The sequence below is a fragment of the Molothrus ater genome, chromosome 6 (assembly GCF_012460135.2).
Source record: "Molothrus ater isolate BHLD 08-10-18 breed brown headed cowbird chromosome 6, BPBGC_Mater_1.1, whole genome shotgun sequence".
Lineage (NCBI taxonomy): Eukaryota > Metazoa > Chordata > Aves > Passeriformes > Icteridae > Molothrus > Molothrus ater.
This window is the reverse complement of record NC_050483.2, coordinates 15190381-15215463: the sequence shown is the minus strand read 5'-3', so window position 1 is coordinate 15215463 and position 25083 is coordinate 15190381. Positions and strand designations below refer to the sequence as shown.

The window sequence follows — 25083 nt, the reverse complement described above, 5'->3', positions numbered from 1 at the left end:
GAGCAACCTTACATCCCCCTCCCCTCGAATAAAATAAACAGCATCTGGAAGCTGATATATCACCAAATGACACCCCCCCCCTTTTTTTTTTCCTTCCCTATTGTTTAGGATTAGGGCTGTAAATAACGTGTCGGGTGCGTTTTATGGACGAGCCACGTTTCTAAGGTGTCCCCCCCCGTTATACCGTCAGAGCGGGGTGTAGGGTCGGGGGTGCAGGGGTGACTCCCCCCGCCGAGCCCCTATTAACAGCCTATTACTGCGGGTGGGGGCAGGGAAGGTGCAGATTTAAATGGCCTCTCCCCCCTCCCTTCAAACGCAGACAATTTTGATGAGTGGGTTTTTGTCCGGATGGTTTGTAATGGTGCCTGTTTTGGGGTGTCCCGGGGGGTCCGGGAAGCTTTAATTCGCTCACAAAGGCTCATTTGCAGGTCAATGCCATGGCACACTCGCCTCTCCCCTTTGCCTAAATCTCCTTTTGTTCCCCATCGCCTGCTCCTCATGCCAGATGGCCGCGGAAAATGCTAATTTTCTCTCTCCCCCCCCCCCCTTTTTTTTTCTTTTTTTTTTTCTTTTTTTTTTCTTTTTTTTTTTTTTTTTTTTGCATTTAATTGCAGCCCTTTGCAGATGGGGGCTGCGGAGTGTGTGCTTCATTCAAATGAGGTTTGCTTTTTGGTTTCTAGGCACGTTTCTAAAAGTCCGATCTGAGTCAGGCAGGGATTAGCTTGACAGGGAAGTGATCAGATTAAAATCCGTGCATGAGCTCGGCCTCGTCCCTCCCTCCCTTTAAAGCTCTCCTCCTTCCCCGCCGCTTTCCTCCCAGGAAAAAGGAAAACTCTTCTCTTTCCTGAGCATCTTGCCATCGGTGGGGTTGTAAGGCTGGATTTGCCGTGAAAATAAATGTTTTCTCTCTTTTTCAAACTTTCTTTCGAAAAGCGTTGGTCTTGCTGGGAGGTGGGGAGTGGGTGCCAGCACAGGTCTGAGTCTATGAGCATGGGCACTGCAGGGTACAGGAGAGCAGCCGCCGGCACCACAGCGAGTAAAACACCCTGGGGAAGCCCAGCTACCTCCAAACGTGTGGTGGGGACGGGAGAGCCACCAAAACAGGTGGGCAAGAGATGCTGGGAGAGGTGTGCCCTCTTCTTCGGGCGTGTCACTCAGTTTTAGTAGGATGAACTTGTCCTCAGGTGGGGTCTGTGACCTTTGAAATCCCTTAAAAACGGTGGCGCTGAAATGCTTGCTCTCAACAAGGAAAAGAGTGCCAAAAGAGCAAAAGTAGGTTTTTCTCCTCACCTTAAAGACAGGTACACAGAGTTTGCAAGATGAAACCCAGAGTGCTTCTCACGCAGCCGGCTGCTGCTGCACGGGGTAAGCCCCGGGTCTGGGCCATTCCCGTTTGTGGGAGTTTTATGGGTATATGGAATGCTGCTCTTCTTCACCCGACGGCAGGGTGATTTTGCCCCTGGGGTAGGGGCGGGTTTGGCTCCTGAATTTTCAGCAAGAAGGAGCCTTTTTCACAAGGCAGGTCAGCCAGACAAGAATTTGAAGGCACTTCTGCATTTGGGTGGAACTGTGTTTGGGATTGTGTTCTGCAGCACACCCCTCAGCAGAAAGAAAGGCCCAAGGACCTGCCCCAGTTGCCGGTGGGGTTGGATGTGGTTAAAGGCAACACAAGGATTTCCAGATGGACCAAGGCTGGGGGTGTGCAGAGGCAGAGCTGTAGGGTGGCTCACAGTGAAGTCAGAGGTGGCACCTTCACAGAGCTTGGCAGGTGAGCATTGCAATCTGGGCTCACAAAGGTACGTGGAAGGAAAAGGAAATTATTGCCTGAAAAGTTTTAAAACTATTTAATGGTGCAGAGAGGCAAACTTAACAGACAGCTTATCATTTTCTGTGCAGTCACAAACCTACACTTGATTTTTCTCAAATTATTTGTTTTGTTACAGCAAGATGCTGACGTTTACTCACTGATGTTGGATCATGTTTATCAAGTTTCTTGAGTTCTCCTTAGATTTCTGGCTTAATTAAAGCCAGCCTGCAAACACTGATCCAGGTGTTATCCATCCATGGCTGGCACTGACACCTGGACCTGTGTCTGAAGGCTGGGGGAGCAGCCCTGCAGCAGCAGCTGGCTGTCAGTACAAACTTATATATACATTTATATGTATTTATATATGTATATATTTGTATACATACACACACTTTGAATATTTTTGTTTTGAATGACCCATCTATTCTGATTTTTGGAGGTAAGAAAAACACCCTTTAAAACAATCATTATCATCTCTGACTGATTGTGCCCCAAGAGAAAAACCGCAGGTTCAGCTTTAGGAGTTTTAGGTGTGAAGGAAGTAAGTAGTGCCTTTGACTACTAGGTAGGGTTCTGAAGGAAGGTGGGGAATGTGCATGCCATCTGCTTTTTGCCTCTCTCAGTGCTGGGAAATCACAATTGATTGGTTAAAGATGAATTATTGCATTATTCTAATATTTATTTCTTATATTGCATTACCCTAATGGTTCTATTATTTCTGATATTGCATTACACTAGTTACTATTAATAGCTCATTGTGAATGTATGGAAGCAGGAATTCTCTTTGGGTTAACTAGCAAAAATAAAAGCAAAATTACAGTAGAAAAAAGATTTAACCCTAGTATCTCTTAAATCTTTAGTAGCTATTTATTTCTCTCTCTCCTCTCTCTTTCTTAAATTTGTGTTGGGGAGGGGCAAATCCCATATATTCTGGATTTTTGTTTAAGTTAGGTTTGTTTCTCTAAGAATTCAAGAACATTTATTTGCTTAAAGGCTTGCCAGTAAAAAGGCCCCAGGTCTAATCCCCTTTCTGCTACACACCAATGAAACTTAGGAAACTCTTTGACTATTGACTTTTTCACGTGGAAACCGATCTGCTCAAAGTGAAAAGAAACCATTTCTTGGAGGGGGGAAGAAAAAAACTCTGTGAAACTCTGTTTTGAAGAAGTCGTCGTCCTTGGCCTGTGGAGTAGCAGCAGAAGCAAAGGCTTTTTGATCCTCAGATTTGTAAACTTGTAGACATAATAATGCCATTTCTCTAGTGTTAGCAGGTGTCCTGTCTGGAAGTTGCTGCCTCAGCCTCCAGCAGAGCTGGGAATTAGAAAATTGTCTGTCTTTCCTGAACCGTGAAGTGCTGCTCTTAAATAAAGGCCAGGTCAGATGTTAAAGGGACATTCTTGTCTCCTGAAGCCGAAATAATCTACAGTCACGTCGAGAAATGAAGGCATCCTCCTCCCAAAATGGTCAATCTCTTTATCTCCCATTATAGTCTGCCGGGTCAAGAAAAAGCCCCTTCCGTGCCGACATTTTGCAATATTTCTGCTAAGTCTGTAATTATTCCGGTTCTTCATAGCTGAATTTCAGGGAAATCTGATAATTGGGGAAGTTTTATTCTTTTTCTTTTCCTCCCCCTCCCCCCACCCTCCCCGCTGTCCTTCGTCTGATAGAATAGTTCAGCGAACTTTGATCAGGCTTCATATATAAATTCTGTATTTTCTCTCCGCTTGTTAATAGCTGTTAAACGCAACTGGGATTATTATTTTTAATCTAGTGGGGTTAAAGAGAATATTTTAAAGAGACTATTTCGAGTCCTCGAAATCCTGCAGACAGGCACAAAAGCCAAACCAACAAGCACGTCTTTTAATTTGCAGCTAACTCCTTCTGCTAAGGTGTCTTTGCCCGCTGTGTTTTATGGGTGTTTGCTAACAGCGATTGTTATGGAAATGATCCCCAAATCTCCTGTTGTATCCCCCCGCAGAGGTGGCTGCTGCTGCTCGGGGCTGTGCTGCACACCCGAGAGCAAACACGGACGGCTGCTTTTATTTTATTTACGCAGCAGACAGGCTGTGCCTGCCTTTCTCCGGGCAGCGTCCAGCCCAGCAGTTGTGCTTGCCGGGTGTCCCCCTTTTCTCCCCCTGCCCTGCCCCAGCACTCAGGGACTGGGTGCTGGAGGGGGAATGTGCAATTTGGCACATTCGGGGAGCGGATTTTGCGACAGGCCGGTGCCTTCTGCCATCTCGATTCCAATTAAATGTGCGCTCCCCTGTAAGCTGCATTCCCCGGGTTCCTCATTCGTGCTGCTGTGGACACCCCGAATGTTTTGGAGAGGAGGGGTGAGAGTCCAGGAAGGCAGAGGTGTGGGTACCACTGCATCCTCTCCTATAGCTCTCCAACCAGAAAAGTATGGTCATAGCAGCTCCTAAAAGTTTGCTCTTGGCATAAAAGTTGGGCTTCCTCCTTTGGAGGCATATGTGTCTGGAGTCCCTCGGTCAGCAGGAAAAAGAAACAGGTTTTGCTTCCTGATGTGCAGAATAAAATAGAGAACCGGGAGCCAGTATTCCCAGTCCTGCTCAGCAAAAAACAAAACTAAAAACAAACAAAAAAATCCACAGCTTTTGGGATCACCAGTCAGCAGATGGAAAGCTGTATACTGCACCGGCAAAACTGAAGTGATGTTAACTTGACTCATGTTTGAAAACATCTTGACTGAAGGTCCTAAGAAAAGCTGGTTTTGCTAAACCAATTACCAAATGTATGAAAACAACTTAATTCGTGCTCATTGTTTTCCAGAATAAATTGCTCTATACCTCAGCTCCCAGTAAGTCTAAGGCTGCTTGATGTGACCCAAACAGGGACTTTCCCTCAGAACTTTCATGTAGAAATACATGCCGTGGTGGGGATGTATTCTTGGGGAAAGGCGTTTTTGGTTTCATGTGTTGGTTTTTGAGGTGGCTGGTTTGCACATATAGTGCCACCAGCCCCTGCAGAGAATTGCATGCAAGAGGAGCTGTGTGCTCATGTTCCTCTAATCCAGTACCACTCAAAACCAACCCCAAACAAAGCATCTTCCAGCTCTGAAAAACTCTTCTCCTTCCCCCCACCTCATAGCCAGGCGCAGAGGCGATTTCCTAGGCTTGCTGTGATGTCGAGGATGGTGGAGATCACAGGCTGGGGCTGAGTGGCTGCACCTGCAGGGGTCCAGCAAGTGGTCAGCAGGGTGAGGATGGGACTGAGGGGTGACAAGCAGGGAAAAAAGATCTGGCAAGGTGAAAAGACTTCTCAAAGCTCAGGCAGTGATTTCTGTTAGTGCAGGGGCTTGGAAAAAAATACTGAATGTTTTTTAGGTTCTTATTGTAGGTTACATCCAAGAAATACTGTGGTGTGATTGATGTGGAGCAGGCAAGGATAAGGGAAGACGTGGCCTTGGCTCTGCCCCCTTGTGTCTGTGCATGAAGATAAAATCTTTTAATTAAATGATCGCATTGAGTGCACAGAGAGAACGGTGCTCGCTTTAATGAGCAGTTGCTCAATTTTGTTTTTCTCCATGTTCAATGGATGGTGCTATGTCTTATTAACTGGGCACTATTCAAACCCCGCTCAAAGACATTATTAATGTCCCTACCAGATTTATACAGTGCTGCTCACAGTAGTAACCCAGCACTTTCCAAACATTAATGGATCAAAATATAAGTGATGAGTGGTATTATCCCTGCTTAACAATGGAGAGACAAATAAAAAGAGATGGGAGCAAATAATTAATTTGGAGTGCTGGTCCAAGGTACCCCATGGCTGTTCCTTTTCAAACCATGAGCCTTGTCTGGCCAAAACCACATGCAGAGCCAGGCACTGTGACCCTGGCTGCAGCTGTGGATGCTCAGCACTCTCACAGGTCAGACCCCAGCAGCTCCTATCAGCTGCCCAACAAACCTGGGCACAATTAGTGGCTGCTTAGGAAAACTTGAAGCACCTGGCCCTGAACTGCACAAAGCCTCTGTTGCAGGAACAGGTCAGGAGGAGCCAACTGTGCTCTGAAGAATAAAATCCTACACTCAAGTGTTGGCACTGGATTACACATGAAAGCATCCTTTAGCTCCTTGCTTTGCGTTCTCTGGCAAAAGGAGTTTGTCCAGAAGTTTCACCTTTGTTGCGTGGCCCAGATTCATTCTGTAAGGTAAAGCACTTTACCTTACCTTGGGTACTGTGTGTCCTGGGGGAAGAAATGGTGTGTATGGCTGTGAAAATGCACTGGGAGCAAAAGATCTGGGCTGAAATTGTACAGACTGCTCAGGCACCTCTAAAACTTGAGGTTTTTTCCCGATCCTCCTTCTCTGTGTAATACAGGTGTAATGTGTGTAACAATGAGTATCAAGCAGGATAAAGTAAATCTGGTAGGGGAGAGTGAGTAGTCCTTGATGATGTGAATGAAGCCTACTGACTCCTCAGCAGGTCTGGGGCAATTTTAGCTCCCACACTGACCTGGGACACAGGGACAGAAAAGAGGAGATTATTGTTAGCACCAAATGATTTAGGGGAAGGATAGGACGTTACTGGATGAGTTTCATGGGTGTTTGCTGACAGCAGAGATGTGCTGGGGCCAGGCAGCTTCTGAAGAAATGTGCAGGGTATAAATGTTGGGGCCTGTTCTCTTTTCTCCCTTCCTTGGTGTACACCAGTAAAATTTTGTGTCCTCTCTCCAACTTCTTCAGTGTACCCCAGCCATGCTTCTGCTCCCCCCATGCCTTGTTATTCCCATCCTAGGTGTTTTCTGGCACTGCCTCCTCATCCTCCTGTTCCCTTTCCCTGCATCCCCATCCTATAGACTGGGGCCCACATGACATCACAGGTGTTGATGTGAGGCCACTGGTTTTCCTGGAGCAGAGGCTTGGCCACATGGATTCTGGAAAGTGGGTCCAAAATTTAGTTTATTCTGTGTTTAAAAGAGTTTGAGTTCTTTTTTGTCTCAGCAGGGCCTGTTTCAGGGCTTTTATGTCCTATACAGCTTATCTAACTGTTTTGGCATCTTTCATTCTCTCTTCTTCCCCAAAAAACTGTTCCAACCAAGATTTCTTGGAAACACATGGCTAAAAGTGCCCCTTGGCTTAACAAACAACAGAATAAACCAAAACATGAAGAACTTTCCACGGGGAATTTGGGAATTGTGTGGTCTTCAGTATTAGATACCTGTGTGTGTGGGGAGAAGATACTTGATTCTTCTCTATCCTCTGACAGTCAGATATAATCCCACCCTTTTGTCTTAAGTAAAGACTTTTGGTTCATGTTTTGGCTTACCCTGTTCCAAAAATAATTATCAAGAGTAACATTTCTGAGCAGGTACAGGAGGGGAAGACATTGGAAAAGCATTTTAATTTTATCCTCTAGCAATAGGTGACAATGTGGCTTGAGAAAACCCTGTTCCCTGACGAATTATTTTATACTCCCTGGTTAGTTACTTCTTGTGTGTGTGTATGCTACTACTCTTCATATCTGTTTCTTTGCTTTAAAATGGTCAATCCGTTTTGCATGTCTCTTTGTGGATCCTTCACATGAATCTCCCTGTGCAGCCATCCTACCAAGCAATCACAACTCATTGCAAATGAATTTTTTATTTCTGTATCAAAACATAAGAAATTATTCTTTAAAAATGATGGGTGCCCCCCCCCCCCCATCCTGTTACGTATGCCTCCTGCTCATTAGCAACAAATATTTGCTGAAGAAGTGGAAAGCAGCGTTTTGTTTATTTTAAGTGATAATAGAACAAGTTTTGGCCCAGAAAGCGAAGTTGTGGCTAGGAAGGAGAATGATTCCCAGTGTCAACCATATGTTGCATTCATCTAACTGAAGTGGCTTAATTACTGGTAGATGTTGCTGAGCTCATAAAGATACCTTTTTGCCAAGATTGTTTGCTGATAATTGCATTCCCAAAAAAAAAAAAAAAAAATCTGAGAAACTTCCTCCCCCACCAAGCTTCCCTTCCAGTCTTCCTTCAGCACCCTTTTCCTTTAGGTGCCCACCACAGATTCGCATCGAGAGATGCTTGTATGTAAAATTTCTGGAGGTCCTGTATTGTAAAGGCTCCTGTCTTGGTCTCTCTTGGGGCAGGGGAGGAACTGCAGTAGCTGTGCTCCAAATGCACGGCTCTGCTCCTCGGGAGAGGGAGCGGTGGTGATTTTGGAGTAGATTATTCCTCTAATTACGTAGCTGGTTTCAGTCTGGGATTAAGGCAGCTCAAATAATGACCTGACTTTTTGTAGCTGTAATGAGCAGCAAGCTCGGTCCTTCAAGACCCCTGATATTTTGAATCCTTTCCAAAAATATTCCTGTCGTCAAATCCAAAGTGGAATTTGGGATTTAGAGCTAAGGGGTAAGTGGGTTGGCGGTAACAACCAGCAGCCTCCCTCCGCTTCTGCCTATGCATTCTCATGATAAAGGGCACTTTAAAGCCCCTCTGACAATGAATGAGTCCTAGTTAAATATTTCAAGAACTTCTTTACATGGTTTCCCCTGATGCATGTACTGTTGAGACATCTGTCTTCCGTACTAATAAAGTAGTCTAGATTTAAAATGAACTTCATTGGATTGCTTTGAAACTATAGGCACATATGGTTCATAATTAGCTGGATATCTCTTATAGTTAAATGATTTTTTTTTTCTCTCCCTCTCTCTCTGTCGCCCATTCGCATCAATAATAGAAGCAAACAAAGTTCCAATTGTTCCCTGTTGCGGGACATTATGTGCCTGAATAAATGGATGTTGGCTGTGTCTACATGGATTTGCCATATGGCTACAAAGGCCGAAAGAATAGGGGCAGTGTGCTTTGTGCCGGGGCGCGGAGGGCCGGCCGGCTGGGTGGGGCAGGGCGCGGGGGCGGCCGCACACCTTCCCGCACCCCCGGCCCCGCGGGCTGCGGCACCGCGCCCTCCCTGCTGCGGACCGACAGCTCCGCTCGGGCAGTGCCCGTGGCCTGGGGTTATTTGCTTTAGAGCCCCGTGCCTAAACTGTCCCCGCGGTGAGAGCTTTCCTCCTGGGCCAGGCTGGGCACACCTCGTGGCTCCTCCGGCCGAGGTATTTGGGAGCTCGGAGCGGGGATCTTTCATTGCAAAAAGTCCTATTATTAGTTGCGGGCTGGGACAATGGAGGTCCCAAAGGCACCTGCTTTCATGAAAGCGAGAGAAAAGCCCATAAATCCTGGAGGATCCAGCTGCCTCACTCCGGGTATTGTTGGCTTTCATAAGGAAAGGGAAAAGCTATTTTTCTTTTCAAAGGGGGGGAAAATCGTATTGAGTCAGCGGCCACTGATGCGGGCGTGTAAAATAATCCCGTTCTGATTAAGCGATCATGGAGCTGGAGGTAATCAATGTTACTTTTACAGCCAGGAGCGTTTGGCGGCCGTGACAGCGGGGGGAGAGGTTGGGGGAAAAGAGGGGGGGCAGAGAGGAGCGCTGTGACGGGGGAAGACGATGTGGGCAAACCTTGAGCCTTATTCACCCTGAACCTCATTCTCTCAGCTCCCTCCCCCCTCCGTGGAAGTGTATCATACAGAGATCAGAAAGCCAGGGAGTGACGCCCTCTCGGTCCGCCCCAGCTGCTGGGTCCAGCGAGGGGGGGTGCAGCATTTCAGAGGTGCCAAATTGGGGTGTGGAATCGGAAAGGCATAAATCAGCCCAGTCAGTCCCCACGTCCTGGTCCTCCTCCCCATCTGCACTCTCCAGCATCCCAGTCCTGCACCACCTGCAGCCAGCAGCAGACCCGCTCTGTCCCCCTTTCCCGGGCAGCGCGGGGCTGGGATTCAGAGCAGGGCGAGCGCCCCGAGCCCTCGGGGCTGCCTGAGGATGCCGCGGCTTTAACCTGCCCTCAGGCCGTGGGGACGCCGCAAAGTGCTGCCGCTGCATGGCTGTGACAGCACTGTCACCAAAGCCCTGTCAAAATGCTGGCTGGGAGGGTTTATTTCGTGAGGTTATTTCGTTGTTTTGCTTTTTACGTCTTTTAGGGCGAGCTGAAACTGCTGCCTTTCCCAGAACTGTTGTGTGCTTGTCCTGTAAATCATTGCTGGGCAAGAGGTACCAGGAAGTGCTTCCCTGCAGTAGCCAGCGCTCTGGGCTCCGGGCTGGGGAGTGAGGGCCCGCGGCCGAAAGAGGGGGAGGGGGAAAGGCTTGCACAGCCTCGACAGGGGCGTCCCCCCGTGCTGAGCCCGCCGGGGACCCGGCCCGCACGCACCGGGCACCCCCCGAGGCTGTCCCCAACAGAGGCAGGCAGCGGCCATAGACACGATGTGGCCAGGGGGGGCGGCCCCGGGCCAGCCGGGCTCCTCCGCGGGGGCAGACACAGCCTCGGGAAGAAAGGGTGAACTGTTAGAAGTAACCATTACAGCGAGCCGAAAGGCGAAGGCAGGGTGTGATGAGGGCGTGTGCTCCCCTCATGCTTGGTTAACTCCGGCAGTCCTCAGGAGTTTGAAGCTGTTTTTAAGGGAGGAAAGCCCTCCTTTCCCCTCCGCACCGCACGCCCGCTTTTGGCGGCGGGGAGCGCCCTCCCCGCGGCGGGGTCGCGCTCCGGGGGACCCGGGCCGAGGGAGGAACCCCTGCCCCGAGAGACTCAGACGGGGCTGGGCTCCCCCGCCCCAGCCGCCGGGGCTGTCTCTGCCGCCCCCCTCCCCCCGGACTTCCCCTCCAGCACACACCAAGCAGGCTTGCGGCCGTTTCCTTTTATTTAATTTTATTATTGAAGTTGTGGCATTATTTGCAATGGCAGTGGTACAGACCGGCTCAGGATCCATTGAAACAGATTTGTCTTCAAGTAAAGTCTAAAAAATATTTTGATTCATAGCTACATCTTGTGAATGCAAAAAAAAAAAATCCACTATAAAAATAAATTTACATTTTGTGAATAACAAAAGCAAATATAGTGCCCTTTGGCTTAACCAAAAGAAAAAAAAAGACTATTGGATGTCAAAGTTATCCACGTTTCTGACATAAATAGAAAATATAAGTTAGTATAACTCTTAAAAAAAGTTTTGTACAAATATACACTTGTTTTTTTAATTTTTCCTTTTTTTGCACTGAGAGCTCAGCAGAGATTAAACATTTCTTATAAATGACTTTTAAAGCTTTACACTTCTGGCCAGTGTACTCACATTAGGCATAATACATTTCTATACAAAACGTCATACATTGCACTGTTGTACGATAACACTGCTCCGTGCGCGGCCGGCGCTGCGGCTCCGCTCCGGCTCCCGCAGCCGGGCCGGGCGGGCGCGGGGGGGTCCCGGCTCGCCGCGCCGCCCGCCCCGGCCCCCCGCGCCTCCGGGGCGTCGCGCCTCCCGTGGCGGCGCGCCTCTCCCGTGGGTGCAGTAGTGCAAAAGTCTGGAGAAGAACAAAAAAGAGGGGGGGGGGGAAAAATAAGCAGGGGAAAAAGAATTGGTCGCGGTATAGGAAGTAAGTAAGAGAGCGCGGCAGAAAGCGCCCAGACAGCCTCGCCCGCTCCCGGGGCGCGTCTTACCTGGCTCACCGGAGCCGCTTGCGGGGAGTCTGCTCAGCCGGCACGGCGGCGGGGGGCGGCGGGCAGCCGCTGGGGCGTTCCGCCGCCGCCTTGGGCTCCGCCGGCCTTTTTCGCCTCGCGAAGAAATCTGGATGGGGGACGGAGAGGAAAGAGGGGTCCGTCAGCCAGTGCGGCGGGACGCCCCCCGTCCCCCGCGCTCCCCGGCTCCCCACGCACCTGTGATGCGGGCGGTCGGGCCCCTCCGGCGGAGCCGCATGCCACGGCGGCGGGGCGCTGCGCGGTTCTCCCGGCTCAGGCGGCCCCCGGGGCCCTTGCCGGCGGCGGGCGGCGGCGGCGGGGAAGGGGGCGCCCGGACGAGGGGGACGCGGCACCGTCCCACCTGCAGAGTCTCCCGGTAGAAAGCGGGCACGGCGCCGGCCTCCACCTCCTCCCAGCGCAGGCGGCCGGGCCCCGGCAGCGGCGTGTCGGTTTGGAAGTTGTAGTCCCAGCGCCGCTGGTCGTCCTCCCCCATCTCCCGCAGGCGCTCCCGTAGCTCCCGGCCCAGCTCCTCGTGGTCCACCGGCCCGAAGAGGCTCCTGCAGACGGGGCTGCGGCCGTGCCCGACCAGGGCTCGCCGGGCCGAGAGGCGCTCCAGGGCGGCGGTGCCGGAGAGGTGCACGTTGGACATCGCCGCCGGGCCGGGAAGGCGTGGATGCCCCCCCGCCGCTCCTCTCCTGCCGTCCTGTCCCGTCCGCTCGCTCCCTCGCGCTCAGACCGGCCCTGCCTCCCGCCTTTGAACCCCTGCCCCCGGCGGCTGCCTTTTAAACCCCGCTCCCCGCGAGTGCGAGCAAAACACCATTAGCATAATAGTGTTTCCCTGCCGCCGGCCCGCCGCGATTGGCGGGGCCCCCCCCGCCGCCCCCCGGCCCCCGGCGGCAGCGCTCCTGCCCGCGCCCTCCATTGGCTGCGCCGGGCAGCGCCGCGCCGCCGCCGGCCGCATTGGCCCGCCCTGGCCCGGCCCGGCCCGGGGGGGCGGCCCCGGCGCTGGCCCGGCCCCGGAGGGCGGCTGCCGCGCTCCCCGCCCGCTGCCGGCCCCCGCTCCCTTTGTCTGCCGCCGGCCGCGGCTCCGCCGCCGCTTCCCAGCCCGCGACGTTCGGGGTTGTTTTTTTCCCCCCTCGCCCCGTGTTGCCTTTTCCGCGTGAAGAGTGCGTGTGGGAGCGTTTTTACTATTATTTTTCGCTACTATTTTGTTTGAGTTTTTAAATTTTTTTCTCCTCCAGGAGTGTCGCCAGTTTTTTCAGCATCCGTGGAGCGCGGGGGCTTGGGGCGGGGGAGGTGATGCGTGTGGAGGAAAACGGGATCGTTTCTGGCTCGGAGATTTTTATTACTCTGCTGCAAAACAAAGCGAGATGCTTGCATATTTCAAAACAAGCTGAAGGCTATTTTTAAAAATTGGGCTTCTCAGCTGCATGGAAGTAATAACTTGCAGCCTTAGTGAATAGAAGTACATTAAAACCACAGCATTTTCCTCTCCTGACTTTAAAACCCACATAATACGTGTTTGTTCACTGCAGATGAACTAATCTTGCTATTGTGTTGCCAGGGATCAGCTGGCTTGTGCTTTACATTTTCTGCAGGTCACTGCAATCGTTGCTTTTTGTTGTTTTGGGATGGAGGAGTATGAAAGGAAAAGAAGGGGGAGCATAATTGACACCGTGCTAAAATTGGTCCCAGAACATCATCACAGTGTTGATGTGCGTCTCAGAGGGTCATCGTGGCAATGATTTTTTCATCTGCAGACAAGGGGAAAAAGAACCTCTTTCATGCAGTGTGTTTGGGGACCCCCTCACTCATGTCCCTATGGCTCTTGCCTTTGGAAGTTCAAACCCTTGAGCAAAGACAACCTGGATGGTTTTATTTCCTAGAGGGAATAAAATTAATACTATTCCCAGGATGTGCTGGCTCTGCAGAGACTGCCCCAGATGCCTGCTTGCTGCAGGGCTGGAGGGGTTGCAGCTTTGGGCAATAGTGCCCACAGGTAGGTCTGCTTCAAGAAGAGAGGAATTTGTCTTTGCATCCATGCAAAGGCCTTGCCGTGCACCAAAGTCAGTCTGTGGTGTTTCCATATTTGTTCCACTTCTGTGACAGAGCAGCCCTCCAGCAGTGCTGGGGACCCCAGTCCTGCACTTGCCGTGCCAGTGAGGAGCTTGTGGCAGCTGGGACAGCCCCTGTCATCTCCCAGGTGCTGCACCTTCAGTGGTGCTTCCAAAGTCTGCCCGCGCCAGGAGGTACCAGCAGTGCCTGTGGGTTTGGATGCACGGACCTGGGGCTGGCTGCTGCTGGCAGAGAGAATGTTGGAGCCTGGCTCACTGCACAGGAAGGATCCACCCATGCTCAGGCTGCTGAGCAGTGAGATGCCATGGCAGGTTTGATCTCCTGAAGTCATTTCCTGATATTTGTGGGGACAGGTGGGGTGCTCAGTGGGGAGCATCTGTAGCTTGGTGATGGAGAGAAGAAGATGCAGCAAGTGCCTTCAGGGTGCAGATCCCCACTTGTTTCCTGGGCTGGCATGGAGTCACACCTGGCAGAAGACTTTGCTGACCTGTGGTACAGACAGAGCACTTTCATTTCACTAATGGTGATAGCACTGGTGTTTTAAGAAATGTAAAGACTGTGTTCTTTTAAAGATGCCTGTTCAGATGTTATGTTCTTAACAGCCATTCTCAGTTTCCCAGGTGAGCTGGACAACCTACCCATGTGGCTGCTTTAGGTGACTATTACCCCACTGTCCTTTCTGTCCCAAAATGGCCCTTGAAGATGGCCATGTGGAGCTCTCTTGGCCCCAAGGTTATAATTTAGGGAGCAGGTCATGAAAAGTTCCTCATCACTAAGAGTTCATCATCTTAAAAAGCAGGAGGTGCACATCATTTAGGCACAGGTTCAGCCAGGAGAGGAGGTGTGGGTCTCACAAGCTGGGATGGTTGGAGAATATGGCACAGTGTTCACCTGGGGACTTCTCTCAGCAGCCATCAAATGCATCTCTCTGGATATAGGTTGGGGTGGTTCTAGGAATAAATGTGCTGTGCAGAGAAAATAATTTGAGGTCCTCAAGAAACCTGCTGGAAAAGTGCCCTCTGTGCAAGGCTGGAGCCAAAGGCAATGGCCAGGTCCCTGCAGACAGGAGCTCTTTGTGAGGAGTCCTCGTGAGCCTGCTGCCGTCCTCCCCCCGTGCCAGTGAGGCCAGCCCTTCCTGTGTTCTGCCTCCTTGATTTTAGACATTCCTGCCATGAAAGCTGCACCAGCAAGATCCCTGCTATTTGCAAGATGTGGGCGTGCCCTCTGCAAAATCCACGTGTTGTCCTTCCAAACCCTTCCCCGAGGTTAGCCAATATTTACGCAGTGCTTGAGGGAGGCAAGGCACGACGGTTTCAACGCTCAGGAGTTGCCTTGTGTGAGGCCACTTCACCTTCCAGCTCACCTGGGAGGTAAAGCAGCTCGGGTTTGAGATTACCACCCCTGGTGTTTTTAGTTCAGCTTCCTCACTGTTAATGCTCCCTAATGCTTTTGACTCGATTGTTTTTGTCCCACTATACATTTCAGTTTTAAGGTGCTGGTGATACTCCTGGCCACTTTTTGCTCACAAGTTCTAGCATTGTCTGTTTTTCTTTTTTGTGTGGAGATAGAGAGCATCCAGCCCATTTGAGGAGGAAGTACTGTATGCACAGAGAGATGTTTTTAATTTAGTGGATCTGTGAACTCTCAGGCCAGAGGGGTAGGTTATGATCTCTAAACCAGCAGTTTGCCTAACATGAGCCACAAAATCTTACCCAAGAGCTCCTACCACCAAGCCTACTAGCTTCTTTAGAAATTCCTGCTCCAGAACACTGAGCAGAGTAATTACTGCTATGGTTAGAACAATGCCCCATGAGAATGGAACGTTTTTGCTCAAAATATCCAAGTCATATCTGCTTATGTCAGGAAAAATAATGGCTTTAACTAGTGTGTATTCCTGCTGGCTGTTCTGTTTCAAAAGGGTGAGGGGAGGGAAAAGCAAACTCCTTTATGGCCTGTGCATCATTGCAAAGGGATTGCAATTGCAGGAGGTTTATTGCATTTGACTATTTCTGTTTGGAAAGGGTCCAGGTTGAGTGTCAGAGCCAGGGCTGAGTCTGATGGCTTGGCAGATAGGGGAAGAGAGGTCCTTGCACTGTAAACTGAGCAAGGAGTAACCAAGGAGATTTGATAAGAAGTTATGGAGGTAACAAAAGAGAGATTCTCAGTGCTGTCATTCTGATGGGGCTGGCTGTTGTGCAATTCCAGGTTAACTTATTCAGAAGAGAGGGTTTAGTGAGATGCTTATGTATAGAGGCAAACAGTCCCCATGACGTGGTGCCATGGAGGAGCGCTCCTTTGTCTTTTGGCAAGTCTTGGAGTGAACTTCTCCTGCAGGGATTGTCCTCAGCATGCTGCCAGACAAGCAGACCTGTTGTTGGGCCCCTGAGGCTGCAAGGTTTGTGCTTTGCTCTCCTCTCATTTCCTTTAGTACACGGTTATTATCTACGCTCAGCAATGTTTAACTCAAGATTCTTCAACTGTTGTGCGATCTACATGTGATTGCTTCATTTCAGAACATGTTATATCCCATAATTGCTTTAGCAGAGGCATAGACCAATAGACAGTGGTACTTTATCTCCTTTGCACTTCTCTTTTACTAAGCATGTGATCATAAGCAATTTGCATTTATACCAGTGGCAATTTTACTTGGTACTTTGGAATCCTGCTTAAATAAACTGATTACAATTAAGGTTCAAGTCAGGACAGACTGCTCAATCTCTTCATCGAGGCTTTTCTACCACCAAAGTGACAATTCAAATTATTCAAACTGGTATAGACTCAGAATTTTCCATTTCTTGACAAGGTCATAAAGTCTCAAATTACTAGATTTGATAGCTGGGCAAAACCACACTATTACAGGGGTTAAAATGGGTAAAGGAAATCTGAGCAGAACCCTGGAAAAATTCTGGCAGCTTTAATTCAGTTTGAATTGCTTTTTGTTGTGTTCTCAAAAAAAAAAAAAAAAAGGCATAAGCTAATATCTCAGACAAAAAAAAAATTGCTTCATTTAATTTAATTTCCTTTAATTATTTTTTTTATTATGCCTTCTGTTCTTGGTTGTTATAAGAAGAGCCAGCCTTGCTGTCCAGCTGCTGTGCATCATTAGGGTAGCACAAAGGTAGCAGTGAATTTAGCCTAATCTATTGATGGACCTGCCAGTACACCAGGGGCCATTGCATTCTCTCCTCACACTCCTCTTTTGCTCTTGCCATCATGTTGTTTTACTAGATGAACTCCACTCGCCATCTGGCTCCTCATCCTGACTGGGAGCCTGGCTCGTTTGCAGGATGCTGTTATCTGGGGAGGCAGGCTGGCAATGGCAGGTACTGAGCAGCATTTTCAGCTCGCCGTGCGTACCTGTGGAGGGTGGCCCTTTTTTGCTTGCTGTCTGTGTAGTGATATTTTAGCAGTAGTTAAATGCTCCATTTATTTATACTCCCTGCTTTTCTGTTGGTGTAATTGCTGTCAAAGTCATGCTCCACACTCACAGGTCCTGTTCATTGCCACTCTTTGCATTGAACTAGAGGTTTGCGTTTTGCTTGTTTTGACATTCCCCTCGCCTTTCATCTTGATCCACGGTAATATTATTTTTGGAGTAGCTTTTCATAGGTTATTTCTACTTTATGTAGGGGGAGGTAGTGGTGAAGGGGCCATTACGCAGGTTTTATTTTTGGTTTCATGTTTCTTAAGTAAACAGGTTTTTTACTGCTGGTAGTCTAGTCCTGAAGGAGATCCTTCATGGCCTGGACTGTTACAGAGGGGAGGTGCCTGGTCCCCAAGCAAGCCCAAGAGCAGCGGTAAGTGCATCGGAGGCATCTTCACATGGATCCCAGCACATGCCTACAGGGAACAAAGCCTACAGAGTATGAAAAAACTCCCCAAAGCCCTAGAAACGTCATGAAATCTGACTGTGAAAGCAACACACACCCGAGAAGTGGAGGCTGTCTAAAGAATGCTGACGACAAAGACCTTAAAAACAGCGTGAAGGGAGAGTTAAACGACCCAAGTTTTACGCGGCCCAGTCCGTGCGGCGCTGTCGGAAAACCCCGAGGGAGCCGCGTTTGCTCTCGGGCCGTGCCCGCACCTCGTCCCTGCCCCGGTGCCCATCCATCCCGAGCCCCGTCCGGCGCGGCGGAGCCGGGGATGCGGCGATGCGCGGGGCAATGGTGCCCTCTAATGTCGGCCCTGCCGCCTTCCCCGCTCGCTCCGCAGCCTCCGCAGCCTCCGCACCCGCCCCGCAGCGCCAGCCCCGCTGTGCCCGCAGCACCCGGAGCATCCCGGAGCACACCTCGCCCCGCAGCCCCTGAACCTTCCCGGCAGCGCCAGCCCCGCTCTGCCCGCAGCACCCGGAGCATCCCGGAGCACACCTCGCCCCGCAGCCCCTGCACCTTCCCGGCAGCGCCAGCCCCGCTCTGCCCGCAGCACCCGGAGCATCCCGGAGCACACCTCGCCCCGCAGCGCCAGCCCCGCTGTGCCCGCAGCACCCGGAGCATCCCGGAGCACACCTCGCCCCGCAGCACCTCTCCCTTGTCGGCGCCTTCTCCTGCCGTCCAACCCCGGGGCTGGCTGCCCCCGGGGCACATGAGGTGCTGCTGTTCGCCGCCTAAGGGGCTCCGGGCTGGGCTCTACCTCGTTTCGGGCTCTCTGCTTCCCCACAGAGATCCGTCAGGGCATGGTTTGCTGGGGACACTGCTCCCCAGGCCGCCCTGGGCATCTTTGGGGGAGCAGATTATGGAAAAGGGCAGATTTTCATTCCATACGGTGTGTACAGTGCTTCTAGAGTAAGGAAATACATTGTAGCTGTAATAACCATCCTAGAGACTACTCAAATTGCTGAAAGTTTGTACAATTCTTTGGCAAAATTCATGAATAGAAGAATACACTCACTTTACTTTGTGAGAAATTAGGGTTGAGGTGTAACTTGGCTATTGTAGACCCATAGAATGGCTTGCCTTGCAAAGGACATTAAAGGTTATCTTGACACCTTCCACCAGAACAGGTTGCTCAGAGCCCCATCCAACCTGGCCTTGAACATTTCTAGGGATGGGGCATCCCCAGCTTCTCTGGGCGAAATGTACCAGTGTCTCACCACCCTCACAACAAAGAATTTCTTCTTAATATCTATCCTAAATCTTTTGGTTTAAAACCATTAGCCCTCCTTCTGTCATTGCCACTTCTCAAATAAGACAGATGTGACTTAACTCAGTGGCACTCTAACCCTGGCAATCCAAGAGAAGCAGATCCAGTTGTAGAGGATGCAGACCTTGAGACACTTGTCTGGCTTCATGGAGGCCTGGCGTGTCTCAAGGAGCCCCAGGAGTTTTGTCTCTTTTACATTTTGCTGCGGCGGGTTCCCTCTCTAGGAGCGGCTGGCAAAGCAGTGCGGTGCTGTGGGATCTGGCTGTTCCTTCTCTTGTGCTCCAGGCTGGATTCCCTCTGCTTATCTGCCTCTCCTTCAGGGCTTGCTCCCCCCATTGGAGCGATGGGCTGTTGAGATATCCCGCGGTGACGCAGCATGGTGAGATCATCTTCCCTCCCTCCTCACCCCCCGGCTTCTTGTTTGCAATCTTTGATTAATTTATCTTCTTGCCTACGGCTTTAAATCTGCTTTTAAGGTAGTAACTTTCTGAAGACACAGCATTAAAATTTTATTTTTTTCTTAATCTTGGAAAGCAATCACTTTATAATCTCTCTACTAGAATCATAGCATTAATTTTGCTGCAAGCTTTGAATGTGGACCAAACATCACCCAGCCAGTGGTGAACCTGCAGAGGGAGGGGTTCAAAGAACTCCCTGGGGGAGTCCATCATTCTACAGCAGTTTAACCATAATAGGGCTGCCATGCCCACAATCAGGTATGTATTCCTACAGAGTGAGGAGTTAATTTTACCTGGCTCCAGCAGCACATTTATACAATGCAGAACAATTACTTCTGTGCCCCATTGCTGGGAGCTCAGCCTGTGTTTTACAGTATACATGGGGTAGCATTAAGGGATTTGTATGTGCCATCCACAGCAGCACTCAGCACAAATCCCACTAGCCTTCAGCCTCCTGCAGATCCCGAGAGAAAGCAAGTGCCATGTCCCCTAACAGGGCAGAAGAGGTGGAAGGCCACAGGTAGCACTGGCCTAAAGTCTTTCTAATGGTTTGCATTACACCCACTGACACAGCCATTTCTTAATGAGGCAGTTCTTGAGCTTTGGACAGAGGCTGGAAGGACGTGTTATCTGAGATCATGGTTGGAAACGTTACTAAATACTCTGATTACATGTGATTTTAATGTCCCTTGGTAGATGGTGGAAGCCAGGAGAAAGTCAAGTTTGTTCCTGTGCTGTGACCAGGTTGAAAAATCATCAGGTTGTGCTGTAGCCTTTCAAGTTTCCCCTTAGCAGCTGCTCCGAAACTTCTTTCAGGAGTTATTGCTAAAACAAGGGTGTAGGGCAATGAGCTCCAGGTGCCCAGCTCTCCGTTTCAGCTAGGATGACTTTTGGACTTTGACAGGAGAATCTGGCACAAAGAGATTAATTTGTACCTGAGTTTCTCAATTAAACTTTAATTCCTTGAAGGTGCAATTAAAACCACACCCTGATGCTGTGCAAGATAACAGATATCTCACTGGTGCTCAGTGAGCACGCACGTGAGGGTATTTCAAAATGACATGGTACAAATTCTTCTGGTGTGAACCAGGAGACACATTCTCAAACATACTCATGACCAAATGGGTCTGAAACAAATGTTTTCCTAACAGTAAAAACAGAAGAGAAGCTGGATGAAAGACTTGAAAGTTAAATCCTGCCAGCATGGAAATCAGAGGCAAAATTCCCAGTGAATTGGGGTCATGGTTTCAGTCCAAAGCCAAGTAATCCAGATCCTGTACTTCTCAAAGTAAAAATGAGTCAGCTGGTCATCGTTGGTATTCAAAGAGAAAACAGAAACCAGGTGAAATCATTTAAGCTGACAGTGGTCAAATGGTTGTGAGTTTGCTCTGGAAGGAAATAAATACATCTGGAGGTGTTATGTTTACAGAATCTCATTGCTTTCTGGATCAAATGCACTTGCTTTGCAGATAGAAGAATGGCTATTTTTTTTCCTCCTTTTTTAACCACCAGGCTGCAACTTTAATCTAGAGTCTTTTCTTTTCATGCACCACAGCCATTAAGCAAGATTTGTCTGTGACCTGCCCTGGCAGTCCTGCAGCTTCTGAGGGTACCTCCAGTGGGATTTGTGGTGGTTGTTGTTTCACCTGTGCAGAGATGGCTGAATTTGGCAATTTGACTGATGGGGCTTAGAAGGAATATAACCCACTACTCCCCTGGCGGCACTGGGCAATAAATAAAAGGAATAAATCCTTATTGTTTTGTTTTGAAGGTAGTGAGGAGAGAGGCTGGGCAGACCTGCTGAGTAGATTGGTGTCAGTTTTAACAGGAGCCTTCAGGACCCAGTCAAGTTTGGAAGTTGGGGAATTACTTCCAGCACCCTACCCTACCTAGGGGCAGTTTTACAGAGCTAGTCTAAAAATTTGTAAAACTTGCTTGATTTCTGCATTGTGAGCCTGTAATCGTCTCAGGGACAAGCTTTAAAAAGTATTTTGAAATATATTTTTTAATAAATAGCTCTTAGGGATTTTGTCTTGGGAAAATTTGTGTGTGCCCTCATGTCCTGATGCCAGGGTTGGATCCTAACAGTGTGCAAAGTCTGTTCTGATTCTTTACAAAGAGAGATAAATTTAATTCACAGGTCCTGGTGTTCCAAAATAATTCTGAAGAACTATTACAAGAAATGTGCTTTCAAGAGAGAACAATTGAGCAGGTTTGGAGTTTTCTTGTGACAGACATACCTGCAACATGCTAGAAATGCATCCTCCTTGTTGGCTCTGAGGCAAGGCCGTGCCTGCTGTAGAGGTTGAAAGTGGAAATAAGGGAATCAAATGGTACCATGCAGGTTCTGGCTTCTTACAGCAAAATTTCAGATATATTTGAAGAGGGATTTAATTATATGATAGAGTAGGCTGAGCTTAGAGAGGTGTTTTCTAAACTTTTCCACTCTTAACTATCTGTCCATGCTAGAGTTGTATTCAGTGTTCAGCACTGGTTTTGCTTGAAAATTTTCCCCAAACCACTGTGAGGATTTCTCATATCCCACTCAAGAGCCTTAGTGGGTTTCCCCTACAATCTCAGTGCTAAGGAGTCCATGAGGAATTCCCACTTCCAGCATAGGCGATTTTAAATTTCTTTTTGTCTCAGGTAAATTCAAGCAGAGATTTTATGGGCAGGCCAGGACGAAGCAATGAAGCATCTCCAAAGCCTTCTGGTGGCTTGAACAAGAAACCCAGTGTTTGTAGAACTGTCATTGTTCTTGTATTTCTAACTAAAATCAAGATTGTAATTGTTCTCCCCGAGTAGCCATGGCTACAGCTCTTGTTGCTGATGCAGGGAGTGCAGACCTAGCTGGCAGAGAGGACACCTCCAAGGGCTTGTGTCCTCCAGATCTTTAAAAACTTTGGTTTTCCTGCTGAGTTGACTGATACTCAGGGGTACATGCTCTGCTCTGATTTGCAACAGTGTGAGCTCCAGGATTTGCTCTGACCTTACAAGACCATTCAAGCCTTCATCTGAAATGAGGTGTTTTACTTAGAGGGAGAAGAACAAGAACCTTGGATGAGGCTTTGTAAGTCATTTAGAGTCCAGATCAGTCAGGGGCTGTGAAGCCATGTTTGCACATTTCACCATTTTTGGGCTGCTGATAAATCCAGCCTGCATGACTCTGGATATCTTTGTTCTCTCCCAGCCATAGGCAGCAAATCTCTGCAACATAGGCTTATCCCCCACTCATGTAGGGAGTGGAGCCATGGGGTCAGCTGTCCTCTCCCCACTCCTGGCATGTTGGTTCTGTGCAAGACTGGGAGAGGAAATGTCTCCCCTGGCCCTGAGCTAGTAAGGATTTGTCTCAGCATGTAGCACAGACCCCCTTCTGTGCAGGGGGATGTGCAAGGTTTTACAGACACATGCTCTGCCCTTTCCTCCCTGCTCCATACAGAAATGTGCACTTGCAGGAGCACTGGATACACACCCGTGTTTTGTTTGTGCTGTGTACAGCTTTGCTGGAAGGCTGAATGACAGAGGGATTCTTGTTACATTGTGTTGCTGGTGGTCTCCTGAATGCTTGAGATTTATAAATCAGGCAATTGTTTGATTCTGACACAGGAAAATGTTTTGGTAAAGGCAGAAGGCTTGAGACTAGTTGAAAATGTCTGGGACTCCCATTGTGTGGAGAATGTTATGTGTGCAGAGGAAATCTGCAGCATTCCTACAGCAAACCACAACAAGAAGCTCCATACAGCCCCAATCAGTCACAATTCTCATATAAATTATAATGGCCTAAATGTTATTTAAATGATAAACAGCTTTTGCATTCCAGACATTGCTGCAATTCCAGAAGGTGGCTGTGTAATACCAGCTGAATGAAATATTGTACATTGCAGGCGAAGTTTGAGCCTCCATTTGTGTGTGCGTCCGGATTTATCACTTCTGGAATATTCTTTGGCTGTGAACCCCAGACTCCCAATGCACTGTGCGTACCTTGGAGCCCAGGGCTTCATCCATTATCCAGCAGTGAGTTGTCTGAAGACTGGGCATGCCAACATGCCAGGAAGCTGAAGACACGACCACAGAGGCAGCAGAAGCATCCATTGATTCTGGGCTGTCACCACGGCATATTAGAGTGTGGAGTTTTGCCTGGGCCCTGCTCAGCAGCTGATGGAACAACCAGTCCTTCAGTCACATTTTCCTCCAGAGATGGACAGGTTAGGTCTGCTGGAAACAAGTGTGGCTTGTGAAGAAACAATGTCAGGTCTAGGAGAGACCATTTGCCCAGCAGAGAGGCCATGCGGCAGATCTGGGCTTTCACTAAGGGTCATCTTTTGCTTGCTGATTCTTCAGTGTTCTGGCATAACAGACTGGAGGCATTTGCTGGTTTTTGATGTCCCTGCTTGAAGGAGAGGCAGCCCAGCAGTGTGCCTGCACTGCATGGCAACAGCTCACTGAAACTTGAGGGGTTTCTTTTTGCTTGGGAGAAATTCTGGGTAGGGAGGGCCACAGCCATGGCCACAGCTGGGAGATGATGCAGGGCGAGTCCTCAGGCTGAGCTGAAATCATCCTAATGGTTTCACTCAGTGTGAGCAGGCACAGGAGGCTCCTGCCCCAGTGAGGTCCTGCTGGAGCCCAGGAGACTGGATGGGTACAAAAACTGAGTTTTTCTTCCTATTTGGTCATGTTAGTTTTGGTGTAACTCCCCTGAATTCAGGCCACAGGATTTTTCCAAAACTCCTTTACAATTGACACAGTCTCTGTCTCATCTGCATGCTTTGTTGTCAAATTCCAGCATTCAGAAATGTTCTCTTTTATTTTAATTTTTCCAGAATATTAGAGAGAAGAAACTGCCCTGTGGTTAACAAGGGGACTGGCATCCAAAGGATGATTGAATGTGACTCCAGCCTCTTCCACAAACTTCCTCTGTTTTCAGGGAAGTCATTAAACCCCTCTGTCTGTTAGAGTCCCATCTGCAAGACAAGGAGGATTTAATCTCATCTGAATCTCAACCTCTTTTTGTGGTTACAGGGCACCAAATGAGGCTTCAGTATTAGTTGGAGCTTTGGGGGTCTACCACTAAAAAGTTAATAATAACCAGCCATATTTCATAGAATCATAGAATGCTTTGGGTTGGAAGGGACCTTTCAGATAAAATGTGATTTGCAGTTTAATATGCTAAGTAACAAAGGCTTTACCAAGAGAATGAACAATAGCCTTTTCCATTTTACAAAATAATTTGCCAGGCATAATAAGTGCACCAGCATTTTTATAAAAACAAATTAGAAATAATTGCTTTTTGCAATTTAATACACACATAGAAAAAGCCAAAAGAGCTCAGCAGCTACCAGGAATCTGATTTCATTGTCGATTTGGACTGTCTCTGCAGTTTTATGAAAATCCCTGAAGACTGTGCTATTTTGTAAACTAAACATGGCTGCTTTTTTTCCTTTTTTTGCTGGCCATGTGGAGTCTTTTTCCATTCATTAGCGAGCTGCTTTTTTCATGGATACAATTAGACAAAGGAATAAATCAGTCAACAAACTTGGGATATAATTTTGGCAATACCAGGCCATCTATGCTCTTATTTGCTTAACTGTATAAATCTTTCACCAGAATACAAATGAGGCCTGTTCCCTTAGTCATGGGGTTGGGGAAAGAGAGGGATCAGGCCAGATCCTGCAGATTTGATGGCTCCCACCGACCATGGCTGGTGTTGAGCAGTTTCCCTCATTACAGCCATTCAGCATTCCCACTATTGAGGAATCGCTTTGAGATAATTCTTCCATTTCCTTTCTCATGTTGCAGAGTTGAAGAAACGTGCCCAGGACAATGGCTCCCTGAGGACTGGGTCTCTGTGAAGGGTTGCTATGTCCCTCCATGTCTGAATGTCTGCCTGCCTCACTGTTGTTGGTTGGTGGCCTCTCAGTGCTCTCCCAGAGGGAGGAAGGGTTTCCTCTGCCGCTCCTTGGGCAGGGAGATGAGGTATGTTCATAATGCTCCAACTTGCACCTCATGTCTCTCCTGGCACCCGCAGTACCCAGCACACAGAGATGCTGTTTCTCTTTGCAAGGAGAAGTGAAAGTTTTGTTGACAGCAAGAGGC

The 25083-nt window shown here is 48.9% G+C and overlaps 1 protein-coding gene across 1 annotated transcript; it reads right to left on the bottom strand.

The window, feature by feature from the left end:
• Nucleotides 1-10495: 10495 nt before the first annotated feature.
• Nucleotides 10496-12174, bottom strand: CDKN1C (cyclin dependent kinase inhibitor 1C). Its single transcript, XM_036384221.2, has 3 exons — nucleotides 11516-12174; nucleotides 11300-11426; nucleotides 10496-11163 (listed from the first exon to the last, which is right to left on the bottom strand). Exons 1-2 carry the CDS (start codon nucleotides 11964-11966, stop codon nucleotides 11305-11307), a joined length of 573 nt encoding a protein of 190 aa, XP_036240114.1. The 5' UTR covers nucleotides 11967-12174; the 3' UTR covers nucleotides 10496-11163; nucleotides 11300-11304.
• Between the last annotated feature and the right edge of the window lie 12909 nt (nucleotides 12175-25083).